The sequence below is a fragment of the Oncorhynchus mykiss genome, chromosome 19, assembly GCF_013265735.2.
Source record: "Oncorhynchus mykiss isolate Arlee chromosome 19, USDA_OmykA_1.1, whole genome shotgun sequence".
NCBI classification, from domain to species: domain Eukaryota; kingdom Metazoa; phylum Chordata; class Actinopteri; order Salmoniformes; family Salmonidae; genus Oncorhynchus; species Oncorhynchus mykiss.
This window is the reverse complement of record NC_048583.1, coordinates 37,874,705-37,890,413: the sequence shown is the minus strand read 5'-3', so window position 1 is coordinate 37,890,413 and position 15,709 is coordinate 37,874,705. Positions and strand designations below refer to the sequence as shown.

The window sequence follows — 15,709 nt, the reverse complement described above, 5'->3', positions numbered from 1 at the left end:
GTGACTTGTTTTGGTTCGCCGGTTGGAATCCCATCCATTGTCCTGGGTGGTGGGCAAAACAGAGGATCCGCTTCGGGAAAGTCGTATTCCTGGTCGTAATGACGGTGAGTTGACGTTGCTCTTATATCCAGTAGTTCCTCCCGTCTGTATGTAATAAACCTAAGATTACCTTGGGTAACAATGTAAGAAATAACACATAAATAAACAAAATACTGCATCGTTTCCCAGGAACGTGAAGCGAGGCGGCCATCTCTGTCAGTGCCGGAAGTAATCCATTTCAGTGTGGGGACCACGTCATCGATTCTCTTTTTGATGAAGCCAGTGACTGATGTGGTGTACTCCTCAATGCCATCAGCATATGATCATGGAACAAGATTTTGGTGCTTTTGGTGCCTGTATACTTCGTACTGTATTTAGAAACATATCATCACTGTTTTTTCTCCCCTTTTATTAGTTCAAAACAAGCATAGCCTCCCCTCTTAATGAAGACTGTTTTTCTTTTTGTCCTGCCCAATGTAATCAAGTAGGCAAAATAAGACCATTGATAGTGTTTTGCTCGTGAGACTGTTTGGAAATAAACCTTAATCACCAAAGCTTTATTAAAATATCATTTTGGAGAAGAGCAAAACAGTGAGCCGACGTTACTTATTTTTGATCTATGTTTTGAAGGCAGGCCTACATTATTTTAGCCATGCTTTGGATGTGCATAAAACCCCCTCCATTATGTGTCCAGACCTATCATGAAACAAGCGATAAGAACCTTGTATTTAAAGGTATTTTCCTGTAACACTTGTTTGTTTTTCCGTTCCATATTTTTTTAAACCCATGCACTCCGTATGCTACCCTTACCCTAGGCCTACTATAACGAAGTCTGAATCAACAACAATGCGCTATCTTTTTTTTATCCTGCCAATTTTATGATATCATCACATTTTATTTATTGTTGAAAAAACAGTACTTGTTTAAAAAAATAAATATTAGAATGAATCATTATTCTGGTTTTATCGTGAGAACTTCCGTGGTGCGCATGCAATGCAACTTCTGGAGATGTGTGAATGCGACCGGTAAGATGATTCCAATATGTACAGTACCAGTCAAAAGTTTGGACACATCTACTCATTCCAGGATTTTTCTTTATTTTTAATATTTTCTACATTGTAGAATAATAGGGAAGACATCAAAACTATGAAATAGCACATGGAATCATGTAGGAACCCAAAAAGTGTTAAACGAAGTAGCCACCCTTTGCCTTGATGACAGCTTTGCACTCTCTTGGTATTCTCTCAACCAGCTTGTTTCCCGCTGTATGTATGAAATTAGTTTTGATTTAGTGTGGACCATTATCATGCACCTGTCTCCAGAACAGGGGCAGGGGAAAAAATGTAATCTAACATGTAATCTATGTACTCGAATAGAGGATAGTTTTCATGCCAGCCAGGTAGGCTATACTCTTGTTGTAAAGCTCCTTAATGTGCTTAATATTAGGAAAGTTGAGAAATAAATATAGTAGGCCTAGCCTATAGAAAGCTGATGGGATGCTCTGTTAAAAAGAGGCCACGAATAGAATATTTGCTCAACATGAGCTCATGGGCACTCATGGAGTGTTTGATTTAGATTTTTGACTGCATTTGCATTTATGTCAGTATGATTAGATGGACAATAGATTGCAAGTTTGGTAGGATACTTATGACCACCAGCTGCATCGGAGCTTAGAGAAGCGTAGTTACCGTGACTAAGCGGTCACGTGGAATTTGACTGCAGTCATGACTCGTGACTGCCGGTGTGGCCCCACTTGAGAAAATGTCCCTTGAATGTTTTGCTGCACCTATTAGAGAGCTCTTTGTTTACACCTATTCAGCATCATTCACACTCCCTTAACCCACCCATATATTTAAGGATTCATATGTGAGACCATGTGCTAAACAGAGTGTAAGGTAGTGTAGTAAAAAAAGGCTGTGGTGAAAGTAGTAGCCTACGTGAACCTTTTTCACATGTACCAACAAACGTGTATGATCATTCCGATTTTGATCAGAACACTTATAATGTTTCGATTGACGCAACAGTCTGAATTTTGAGCTAGCCACACTGTTTTTCAAACATTTGGCACAAACACAGTCCTTACAAAGTTATGTCCTGAATGTGACCAGTATATTTTTGGATGCAATGTTCAGACATTCACAGAAGTAGCAACAGCATACAAATCATCCAAACCAGAAATTGTAAGCTACGTTATTCCTAGCGCTAACTGAGGAAATATTAACGTAACACAAGCGGTCATATTTAGAAACCACAATATGAATATGTTAATAGCAATTACTATCTGTAATTAATTGCGTCACATGTGAGCTCAACATTGACCAAAATAATTTTGTAAAACACTTTCTAGAAATCGAAAGTAATCTGATTGTAGTTTGTGCACACCACCATGTTTGTTATTCGCATCAAACAAAGATGGGAGGAGACAAGATGAGATTGGTCTGTTTGCAGTATACATGTTGAAGGGGCTGTGTCGTCTATGATCATTCACTTCACCTAATTCACTACCGGAATTTTACCCAAAAGATATGTGAACCATTCCTTCACCTCATAACATCTTTGGTCTGACATGTTTACATGCCTTGTATAATGTCAACAAACATGGCATCGCACTTAGCTGGCAAATAGCTTAGCATTAGCTCATTATAATCAGTACAACCTTTAAAGTATTTTACACACGTCATAGGTGTCATGTGAAAGATATGCTATAACCACCTCTAGCCACATCTAGCTAAGTGGATAGGTCACTATTGTGTAGACATGTTAGCTACACATGTTCATGAAATACAATAGATGGCCGTAATCACCCCCAAACGCACCTGGCTTTAGTTTAGACATGTAGCTAGCGAGCTAAACAATGAACCATATTCCCAACACACACAGTAGCAATACAAACAGATTGTCATAGCTAGCCACCATGCATGAAATTATGTAGTAGGAATCTGCACTTAGCTAAAGCTATAAAACTAGGTTCAATGTTAGCTAGCTAAGATTGGGATATAACTAGCAAATCAAACGGCTTTGTGAGATATTAATAATATTACCAATCAGACACAACGTTAGCTAGCAAGCTAACGTTCGCTAGCTAACAGTACACTTTAACTTGCAACGAATGACTTTTTGACAAAATTAGAAACTTGTAATGTCTGAAAATGTAGGTAAACTCGTATACATGGTTGAATGCTTCACGGCAGTCTGGTGCCCTGTTTATTAACTAAGACGTCCTGTGTCGTTTACATTTTTTGTTTGTACTGCTTGGCCCTTCGTGTGAAATCACTCCGGTTTACACTGATCGTGTTCAGAAAGTTGTCAATCACAACTTTTTCCCACTGAACTTTGTCGATAGCGCCTGCTAAATTCAGGGCAGCAATTTTCAGAGCAGTAGCAAGACTTTTGCCGTTCTCCATGGACAACGTTATGTCTTAGAAAAAACTGTGATACTAAAGGGTTATCTACACATACCAAGCAGCTCATGTTATAGCCTGAAGCATACATGGCAGACCAATCTGGACTCATCTCTTATCTCAGCCAATAATGGCTAGCGGGAAGGTTCCTGCCTTTTTCTGTGGCTAAACTAACTAGGCTCGTAATTTGACAATTTTATTGATATTTACAGATACAGGTTTGTTATTAAAGCACATAAGATCACATGTTCCAGCAGGCATTTCTGCCCCATTTTTTTTATTTTTTTTTAACATTCAAATACCTCTCCTGTGAATTAGTGAGGTGCGTCATATGCCTAGCTTCCTGAAATGGGACACAATTAGCAAACATGGGATAAGTTTACATTTAATTTTTATTTAAGCTTTTTTAACAAACTATAAGGGACTAACATTAGAATTGGAGTTGATTCCAAGACAATACCCAAAAACCTTTAATACACAACTTGAAGCAACCACACATTTAGCCATAGAGCACGTTCTGATTGGTCGGAGAGGGGCCAAGCCTCCACCCACCCAGCAACTGCGCCAATAATTGTGCTTGTGAAAATAGCAACACACCCTCGAACCTATAGCACTACTGCCCAGTGCTTAGATTGACTGACTGTTGCGTTAGGCTTGTTAAAATAGAGACCTGAAAAGGGATGGGGCTTGGTTGGTTTATAAAGTGTTTGTGTTAACCGCGGCAATTCCATGGTCGTGATGGTGAATGAAAAGCACTGTTTGACAGCACTTACCAACTCAACTTACTCACATTAGTACGCAGACTACGCACTCACTGTACAGAAAGATGATAGATTGATATGCGCGCGCACACACTTCCTTTCAGAACATGTGCCCACAGAGTTCATAAAACATTATTTCTACCACTCTACAACCTCTCTCCATCCATCCCTCACCACTCTTCCCAAGGACTCGGGGTCTGCATTTAATACACCCAATTACTTAGCCCCCCCCATTACGTCAGACCTGGCAAGCAAGCAGGTAGCATTTTTATCTGTGAGATGTCATTGGCCCACTCTCTTCCCTCTCTCTCCTCTTTACAGATTGAATTACCAGGTTTTTATTGAGGCTGCTTGACGGATATTTATAGGACCAGCCCTCTCCCAAGCACAACGCAGTGATGTCATAAAATAATCATGAAAATGCTGGCCAATGGGGTTTGGCAATGGGCGGGGAGGTTGGGACAGAACCTCAGCAGCAGCACAGCCCTCTGGGAAGTGGAAAGAAACTGACTCCATCTGGCGAGGGAGAACAACTGCTGTATGTTGTATACATGTAGAGCCAAGGAGAACCGCTATAGCTACACATTGGACTGTGGTTAAGACCTACATTGCCCAATGCATAGTACTCTTTGCAAAAACACCAGAAATTGCTAGGTTGCATGAAGGAAATTCTGAGGATAGCTATGAAAATACACACGCGTCTATTTTCAATATCCCTTTCTCCCTCTTTCCTCAGTTCAGCCATAACCAGACTTCAGAAATATACTAGATACGTTTGTTTGGGGCAATGAAGTTGTATGCCACACAGCGGAGGCATTAGAACATGCTGGTGACAACTAGACCCCACATATACACTCTCCTGAATAGAAAGCGTGTAATGTTTACAGTCAAGTGCCAAGATAACCCAGATAGATAAACACTCCAAAGCAACAGCTTGACAAACAACTCCCTTACCTGCACAACACCGTCATCATTCATCCAGACCAGTGGTTCCCAAACTTTTTATAGTCCCGTACCCCTTCCATAATTCAACCTCCAGCTGCGAACCCCCTCTAGCACCAGAGACGGCGCGCTCTCAAATGTTGTTTTTTGCCTAAAGTGAGTTTTTGTGACAACCCGGCTCGTGGGAAGAGCTCTTATAGGACCAGAGCACAAATAATAATAATCAATAATTTTGCTATATCACATTTGACATTGTCCGTAAGCTAGAATTCATTTCCACACAAAAAATCCTACAATGATGCAAAAACTTGTGTGTTGTTAATGCAGACAGAGAAGAGCTCCAACTTCTTAATCATAGCCTCAATTTTGTCGTGCACATTAAATATAGTTGCGGAGAGTCCCTGTAATCCTAGATTCAGATCATTTAGGCGAGAAAAAACATCACCCAGATAGGCCAGTCGTGTGAGAAACTCATCATCATGCAAGCATTCAGACAAGTGAAAATGATGGTCAGTAAAGAAAGATTTAAGGTCATCTCTCAATAAAAAAAAAAGTGTCAATACTTTGATAACCAACGCACTTTTGTATGTTGTAAAAGCGTTACACGGTCGCTCCCCATATCATTGCAAAGTGCAGAAAATACATGAGAGTTCAGGGGCCTTGCTTTAACAAAGCTAACCACTTTCACTATAGTGTCCAAAACGTATTTCAAGCTTTCAGGCATTCCTTTGGCAGCAAGAGCCTCTTGGTGGATGCTACAGTGCAACTGCTTGTAACGCGCGTTACCACTCCACTATGTCTCCCTGTCATGGCTTTTGTGGCATCAGTACAGATACCAACACATCTTGACCATCAAAGTCCATTTGATGTCACAAAGCTGTCCAGTACTTAAAAGGATGTCTTCCTTAATTGACACCACATATACCAGGAGCTGTGCCAGGCCCTGTTGACTCATCCAGCTGTAACGCATATAATTCACTGGCTTGTATGCGAAGCAGTAATTGACTCAAAACATCTCCGTCATGCCACTGATGCATCGGGAAAGTGTTGTTTGATGAAGGTCTTGTCTCTCTCGTTTTTTGGGCCTTTCCCCCCAGCATTGTCCCAGCCAAATCCACATCAGCATGAAGAATTAAGCCCTCCACAAAAGTATGGGGCTTGCCTGTCCTAGCCACTCGGTAGCTCACCATATAAGACGCTTGTAGCCCCTTCTAATTAATGGTATCTGTTGCTTTTATACATGTCTTACTACTCGAATGTCATCTTTATTCTCACTCAAAAACCTCTCATGGCTTGTTTTTCAAATGGTCATGTTTCTAAATGTCTGCAGAAGAGTGAAAGTTTCCCATGAGAGTAACAGTTAATGTGATTGGATGTTACTTATTTGACTAGGCTTATCTGTATTTGACATTGTATTGTTATTTCACTGAACATTATGGTTTAATTTTATGTTTGGCAGTGAAACGAGGCTACTCAGGTGAGGAATAAAACCTCACCCAAATGTATAGCCCCGTTGGAAAATATAAATGTTTGAAAATACAGAAATTCTTTATTTTAAAAATGTTTTTTTTTACATTTCAATCACATTTTTATTTGTACCCCAGTTTGGGAATACCTGACCCAGACCTATCACAATATTATCCTACACAATATTATAGTATCTGAACCAGTTTACACTGAGATGCTGTATCTCTCTACTTTTGCCTCGTCTTAATCTGAAATCACTAGACCTCAGCCAGTTTGGTTAGGTTTGCTAACAGTCAGTAGTTGGGTTCAGTGCACACTGTAAATTCACCCACGTCACTCACCTGTAAGAGTGATTTAAGGTTGTCAACAAAGCACAGTATGCCCACTACCTTGCCTGAGGTTGCCATGGCACCCAACTCTGGATTTGAAAGGTAGAAGCTGTGCAGAATGAATCAGAAGTAGGTTCTTGTTGAATGTGCCTCCGATGTATGAGACTGCTTAGCCATAACCAGTTAGCTCGTGTCATACAGAACAAATATTTCCGGACTCTCCCTTGGTAGTTTGGATTGGAAATTATATTCGCTGATGGACTAGCCTACAAATCCTGAATATTAAGTAGATTATAGTGCACTTGGAAAGTACTCAGACAACTTGATTGGCGTCCACCTGTGGTAAATTCAATTGATTAGAAATGATTTGGAAAGGCACACACTTGTCTGTATAAGGTCCCACAGTTGACAGTGCATGTCAGAGCAAAAACCAAGCCATGAGGTCAAATTAATTGTCCATAGAGAAGACAGGATTGTGCCGAGGCACAGATCGGGGTAAGGGTAGCAAAAAATGTATGCAGCATTGAAGTTCCCCAAGAACACAGTGGCCTCCATCATTCTTAAATGGAAGAAGTTTAGAACCCCCAAGACTTCCTAGAGCTGTCCGACCGGTCAAACTGAGCAATCGGGGGAGGAGGGCCTTGGTCAGGATGGTGAACAAGAACCTGATGGTTACTCTGACAGAGTTCATCTGTGGAGATGGTCTGATGAAACCAATATTGATTTCATTGGCCTGAATGCCAAGCGTCAAGTCTGGAGGAAGCCTGGCACCATCCCTACGGTGAAGCATTGTGGTGGCAGCATCATGCTGTGGGGATGTTTTTCAGCAGTAGGGACTAGGAGACTAGTCAGAATCAAGGGAAAGATTAATGTCAAGTTAACCCTGTTTCTTGTCTGCATCAAAGTAGCGGCCCTTATACCTAGCATCGAGCATGGTAGCTACACAGTAAAGAGGCACAGAGAGAATGCCACCGAATTGCTTGTTCACAGCCTCTTGTAGAGAACATTTGAGAGTTTTAACCCCACGGTATGTGTCGGAAGTTTTGTTGAGCAGGTTTTTCAATGCCATGACAGAGGGTATCACTTCTGCTGCAAACGCAGTTGAGCTTATTTCTCCAGTCAGTTGTTTGAATGGTGCTAGAAGTGTGTCCATGTTAACAAGTTTCAAACATGTTCTCAAATGCCATTAAAATGGCAGCAGCGGTATGAGAACCAGCATATTCTTGAACATTCAATACAGCTTTCCTCAGTAGGAAATCCTTGTCGACCCACTGCTGTCAGACTCTGCATGCTCATGGGGCTGACATCGCTGGTCCAAATGTCCGTCATGAAGCTAATAGCAGTGACGCTCATAGCAAGTAGCTCATGAATGTGCGTTTCAACAATATTGTGTAACTCCGGTAGGTCAACATCTGAAAAATAGTGCCTACTTCGTAGTGTATATCGGTGCTCGACCAGTCGGCGAAAGCCAACATCATCCACGACCGAAAGCGGTTGATTGTCAAGGGCAAGGAATTCCATTTTCTTGGCTTTAATGGATTTTGCCTTTTGAGTTGTCTCGCTGAAATGTTCTTACTCTTTCAAATGACTGCTGGACTTGAACTTGTTTAGTTGTTGGAAGTGCGCGCTTAGTATGTTTCTGCTTTTGTTCTGTGTAACGCTGTATTTTCCGTGGCATCATTACGTCATATAGGTATGCACGTCATCTACCTACGTCCATATAGGTATGCACGTCATCGACCTACGTCCATATAGGTATGCACGTCATCTACCTACGTCCATATAGGTATGCACGTCAGCTTTGACATCGGTTTTTCACATCAGCGTTAAACTAGACATCTGGCCAATGGCGATGTTGCCATTTTTAGCTAATATCGGCCGATTTTCAATATGCTTGCTTACTTAATTATTTATTTATTTATTCTAATTATAAGCACAGCCATGTGCACATGGTAGTAGGCTATACGCGTGAATGTTCCATTAGCAGAAAACGCCATTATCAAAAGTGACCACAAATGCAATTATTCATGTAATGCTTTTATTATAAAGGTGCATTTTTATGGTAAATTATCTTCCCCAACCTTGAAACACACCGCTGCTTATGTATGCCAATTAGGCTTAATTTAATTTGAAGTTATTTGGCCACTAGTTGATACAAACCTTATTAAAACATATAGGCCTATGGGCTAGGCTTCATGAGGTGTGATACAAACCTTATTAAAACATATAGGCCTATGGGCTAGGCTTCATGAGGTGTGATACAAACCTTATTAAAACATATAGGCCTATGGGCTAGGCTTCATGAGGTGTGATACAAACCTTATTAAAACATATAGGCCTATGGGCTAGGCTTCATGAGGTGTGATACAAACCTGGATCATTATCACGCACCTGAATCAAAACGGGGCAGCGGGAAAAAATACATGTAATCTATGCACTTAAATAGCAAATGGAGGACTTTTCTCTGTGGTTAATTTTCATGCCAGCCTGGTAGTCTATACTCATGTTGTAAATATAAACAATGTGCTTAATATCAAGAAAGTTGAGAAATAAATATACTAGGCCCTGCCTATAGAAAGCTGATGGTATCCTAAAGCAGATGGTTATTGCATAACCTATAGAAATGTTGCGCAACATGAGCTCATGGGCACTCATGGAGTGTTTGATTAGATGTTTGCATTGATGTCAGTGATTAGAGAGACAATAGAATGCTGGGTACCAGGCAGTTAGCAAGTTTGGTAGGCTACTAATGACCAGCAGCAGCATCAGAGCTTGGAGAAGCCTAATTACCGTGACTAAATGGTCACGTGGAATTTGACTGCCTTCATGACTTGTGACTGTCGGTGTGGTGGTAATACGGTCACACCGCAACAGCTCTAAACGTAACAAAATGTGGAAAAAGTCTAGGTCGGCATACTTTCCAAATGCACTGTAAGTACTCTAAATGAGCATCATACAGATGACTCCCTTCAGGTAGTCATAATTATAATGGTAGCTTTCCTACACAGAGGCGTGCTCTAAAATAATGACCCTCCCAAAGTCTAGGCTATTACCTCTAAACGGAAAAAAAACATGTTTCTAACCACAACCACCTTTTTATTAATCGAAGAGGGATTAGAATGCCACAACACAGCAGTGGGTCCCAACCTACTATATAGGGTCATACTGCTCTAAAACGGCAGAATTGAGTCATCTTAAGGGTCTGTGATGATGATGACTCAGTGATATTCTAGAAATAGAAAGAACGTGGAGGTCTGGCCCCTGGAAAGACTGACTGGATCAATGTCATAGTCCACTAGAAACAGTGACTCAGTGCTTCACTCAATGCCTCCAGGAGAGAAGGGGGTGGGTGAAAGGAGGGGGAGAGGGATGGGATGGGACACCACTCAGGAGAGTGTCTTTCTGGACGTGTGCCAGAGTGATTATGTCGTTGCTGTGGGGAACATCCGCTGATACGCCCGTTAATGTTGTCCGTGCTTTTTTCCAGGACAATCTCACAATGGTTACGTCATGATTACTTGTCTTACACACACACACACACACACACGTACGCTTAGTGGTATGACATCCGTTTGAATCTGCAAAAATCAGTAGATACTTGAAGTGCTTGATCCCCGATATGTCTGCATCAGAAGTGTAAACCGTGCTATATTCCCCATGTATCCCAGTGCCATCAGATATGATATCCATTCTTCCACTGCCAATATGTGGGTCTTAAGGAACAGTACAGGCCGTCCATCTTTCACCTGTGAGTGGTAGCATGAAAACATATTTTCTCTGCTCCTGGGCTCTAAGGTATTAGAGGTTCAAAGGGAAAACAGCATCAGAAAGCAGGTCATCACAATACTGCATTTGGAATAGAAAGCAAAGTAATCTCTTAACCAGCTGCTTTCAGTTTCCTCAAATCCCTGGGCTTTTCACGTTCTCTATGAAGACAGCGCTCAAAGGGGACACACACTTATATCCCTTCATACTATTACTTTTTTCCACTAACTTTTTTTTCTCTTCCTTATATTTGAAAGCTATTGCCGGCATCAAAGCCAAAACTTGTATTTCCCCCAAACGACCTAGTAATAATTCCGTTAACGTTCTGCCTACGGCTTAGTATGGAAGGTAGGAGCAATGCTGAGGCGACATTGGCAAGCACTATGCTCTTAAACTCTTGATGGTTGCTAGGCAGCGCCAGTTAACCATCCTCCTGCCAGTTCTAAATGTTGCAAGCACTTCACATAGCCCACCACTAAGCATGTTTCCTTACCCACACCTGGATGGATTCATAAAGATTTACTGTGGGAATACATATCAGTGAATGGCAATTAAGGCATGTATTCAATTGTTGCTTACTGAAACTCCCAAAGTCATCCAATCCTTGTAATATATTTAAAGCAATAGCCTACCCGTGTGTGGTCAACTAGAGGATGATTTCAGCACTGTTTTGATTGGGACAGCGCCAGCACACTGCTTTGAGACAATTGTGGGGACTCGTCTTGATAAATCAATAAATGTCAGTTTTTTTTGTTGTTTGGATATTGGTTAGGCTACAATTAGGTTGGGGAAATGTTAGTTGAGGTGAGAGCTGCACATGGTCATCTTGTCTAGTGGGCTCAAACATTTTTCCATGTTATTTAGTTTAACAAGTAGATTATTTTGCTTTTCACTCAGTTGTTTAGTAGCCTAGACCTACTCCCAACCAAAAGCATGTGACTTAACTGACTGGTCTGATAATCAATCAATGTGATTTTGTTAAACTGAATCTGTCTTTATAGGCTATTTGGTTAATTGGTTTCTGACTGGGAAAATAAGTGGAGGTGAGGTGGTATAGCTCATCGATCACTGATCAGAAACATTTAGCAATAATGTAGCCTAAATCAAGTGTACTGTAGGCCTATTGATTTCATTTGGATGGCGCAGCAATGACTTCACAGGCCCTGAACAGGTCTAATTAACCTCAAAATATGCTATTTTATTATTTTGAATTTTTTTTTTTGTATTATGTTTCTTAGGACATGCATAAATTAATACATTTATTTTTGATGGTGTATATTCTCAGCAGTATTACAGAAAAACGCACACACCCAGGTCCAATGTCATTGTTTTGAACCCGTCAAACAGTCTACTGGGAGGTGAGGGGTTTTGGGTGGCATGTCTCTGGCATTACTGGGATCACTGTGTGACTCTGGAACAAAGAGGGAGTTTTGAACCTGATATCCCCACAGTGTCACGTAAACAGCAGGCTTCTTTCACACTTCTCCTCCCTTTGAGTTCCCTCTTGAAATAATCCAGGAGCCTTCACTCTCTCAACCTCACCCACCTGGTCCTAAACGTGTTCCATCAATCTGTCAGTGACACACAGAGGTTTCTCCTTTCATTTGCATTGTCTTGATTTTAGTTGTACCATAATTCAATTAATGAGGACTGTTGGCTTTAGCGTCATCGGTTTAGTATAAATCTAGTAGTTTGGCCATAGGCAGGACATAAAACGGTCATTGCAGTGACATGAATGAATTCCATACACAGTACAGTTTTGTGTTACTCAACTCTTTTGATAGTTATGAAACAGACAACTAAACTGACATCCAGTTTGTTTCTGGTCACTGACATCCAGTTTATTTTTGTTCTGGCCACTGTATCAAACTAATAAATGTGGTGATGGTTACTGACCGACAAACTAATACTCTCTCCTCCCATCAGATGTGAAGAAGGACTGGTCGGACCACGCCCTGTGGTGGGAGAAGAAGAAGACGTGGCTGCTGAAGACCCACTGGACCCTGGACAAGTATGGTATCCAGGCAGATGCCCGGCTCCTCTTCACCCCCCAGCACAAGCTGCTGCGCCTGCAGCTGCCTAACATGAAACACATGAAGGTCAAGGTCAACTTCTCTGACCGCGTCTTCAAGGCCGTGTCTGACATCTGCAAGACTTTCAGTAAGTCAGATGTTTTGTCAACTCTAACTATAATGCACCTATCCTACCAAAGGTCCTGTATAGTCTACAGTGTATACTCTTTCTATAAGGTTGGTTGAGCATGATGGTACCTCTCGTCCACTCTAACCTTGCCATAATACTCTTGCTATTTTTAGATGAACTACCGGAAGTGTTCTCTACCTCCAATCTAGTCTGCTGCTCTTTTTCCCTTTCAGCCTTTTGTTGTGTTTATCCAACAGAGCCTGAGCTATCAGCTCTCACTTCACCACCACTTCTGACAGGTGACTGTTCAGGCACCTTGACTCTGCTAGACCTGTCCTTGGAATAGCGCTGTCTGTTGACTAAACAGGATTCAGACAGGTTTAGCAGAGTTTATCAATCTAGCACCGCGTAATGACTCACACGTTCTGAGATGGATATTATCTCACACACACACACATTACCGTGTCCAGATTTAGCCCTCGTGGCCCTGCCCCCTGACGAGCACTGAGGTCAGACACCCCTCTATCGATATCTGCCCCTGGCCCTGTCAGCTAGAGTTCAGAGGAAAACACCAGTCTCATTTTATTTGATTGATTTTGGATCCCCGGCTATACTTCCTGGGGTCCAAACGGGGAACAAAACACAACAAATACATAATATACAGTGCCTTCAGAAAGTATTCATACCCTTAAGGCTTTTATGTTGTTACAGCCTGAATTTAAAATGGATTATATTTAGATTTTTTGTCGCTGGCCTACACCCAATACACCATAATGTCAGTGGAATTATGTTTTTCTAAATGTTTACAAATTAATAAAAGCTGACATGTCTTGAGTCAATAAGTATTCAACCCCTTTTGTAATGACAATCCTAAATAAGTTCAGTAACAATGTAAGTCACATAGTAAGTTGGATGGACTCACACTGTGTGCATGATTTTGTTTAACATGATCCCTTTGAGCATGGTGAAGTTATTAATTACACTTTGGGTGGTGTATCAATACACCCAGTCTTTACAAATATACAGGCATCCTTCCTAACTCAGTTGCCTGAGATGAAGAAAACTGCTCAGGGATTTCACCATGAGGCCGATGTTGACTTTAAAGCAGTTAGTTTAATGGCTGTGATGGGAGAACTGAGGATGGATCAACAACAATGTAGTTACTCCACAATACTAACCTAAATGACAAAGGGAAAAGGACGCCTGTATAGAATAAAACATATTCTAAAACATGCACCAGTTTGCAATAAGGCACTAAAGTAATACTGCTAAAAATGTGTCAAAGCAATACACTTTTTGTCCTGAATAGAAAGTGTTATGTTTGGGGCAAATCCAATACAACACATTATTGATTACCACTCTTCATATGTTCAAGCATAGTGGTGGATACATCATATTATGGGTATGCTTGTAATTGTTAAGGACTGGGAAGTTTTTCAGGATAAAAAACTGAATGGAATGGGCCTAAGCACAGGCAAAATCCTAGAGGAAAATATGGTTGTCTGCTTTCCACCAGACAATTGGAGATTAATTCACCTTTCAGCAGAACAATAACCTAAAACACAAGGCCAAATCTACACTAGAGTTGCTTACCAAGAAGACAGTGAATGTTCCTGAGTGGCCGAGTTATTTTCGACTTAAATCTACTTGAAAATCTATCACAAGACCTGAAAAAGGTTTTCTAGCAATGATCAACAACCAATTTGACAGAGCTTGAACATTTTTGAAAATAATAATGGGCCAATGTTGCACAATCCAGGTCTGTCCAGAAAGACTCTGGGTAAGTAATACTCTGGGTAAGCACCTTTGGCAGCTGTAATCGCTACAAAGGTGCTTCTACAAAGTATTGATTCAGGGGTGTGTATACTTATGTAAAAATATATTTATTTCATTTTCAATACATTTGCACACATGTCTAAAAACAAGTTTTCACTTTGTCATTATGGGATATTGTGTGTAGAAAAACATAGGTTTAATCAGTTTTGAATTCAGGCTGTAACACAGTGGAATAAGTCAAAGGGTATGAATATTTTCTGAAGGCACTGTATGTAATATAATATACATACCACTACATAATCTTAAGATGTTCTTTATCTATTTTTTAAAATCTGGGTTTATTACTAGCTTGAGTTGTGTCAGAGTTCCATGTAGTTTCCCCAGCCTCTGTTCTGGACCTGGGGACTGTGAAGAGACCTCTGATTGCATGTCTTGTGTGGTACCGATGAGTGTCTGAACTGTGTACCAATGCCCTCCTGACCCTGTAACATGGATCTCTGTCACCCCTCCATGTCGGCTCCAACCAGAGCCCTCTGTCGCCACTGAAGATTGCAGCTGCAGGAGGGGAAACGCTTTTTATATGAAACATTCATCAGGCACTTTCAAGGACATCTGTTAGTCTTTTTTTCTTTCTTTTTTTTTACCCTGGCCCATGTCATGTCTCAGGAGTTATGGCTACTCTACTCTTATGGTTGGCTGTACTAGGTAACACTGGAACTTTGTTTCTTATTTAGCTAAACAGGATCTTTTATTTAGAAAGGCGAAAAGAGGCCCACAATGAACTAGTATGAGTTTATTTTCTTTGAAATGAGAGTGGAAAAACACAATTTTGATGTAGTATTAAATAAACTGAATGTGCTGGATGACTGTTATTCAGGGAGAGGTGACTAACTAAATGAACAGGCTAGTAGCAGGCTCCTCTCCTCTATGCTGCTCAGTCCTTGTTAGGAATGTGTCTACCTCTGCGGTAATAAATCTATTTTAGTTTTGGAGAAATTCAGGACAAATTGCTCTTGGCTTACTTGGCGCGTGCCGAAGTGTCATACAATGACTTACGGTGGCTGGGAAGGAACACGCAGTGCATCTC

General features: G+C 41.0%; 1 protein-coding gene across 6 annotated transcripts in view; it reads left to right on the top strand.

Moving 5' to 3' along the window:
* Window positions 1-15,709, top strand: part of LOC110497761 (fermitin family homolog 2) — an 81,904-nt gene that overhangs the window by 26,151 nt on the left and 40,044 nt on the right. For all 6 annotated transcript variants that reach the window (XM_021574112.2, XM_021574111.2, XM_021574108.2 and 3 more), the window contains exon 3: window positions 12,631-12,864. In XM_021574112.2, the coding sequence (XP_021429787.1) occupies window positions 12,631-12,864 (234 nt within the window). The remainder of the gene's footprint in view (window positions 1-12,630; window positions 12,865-15,709) is intronic.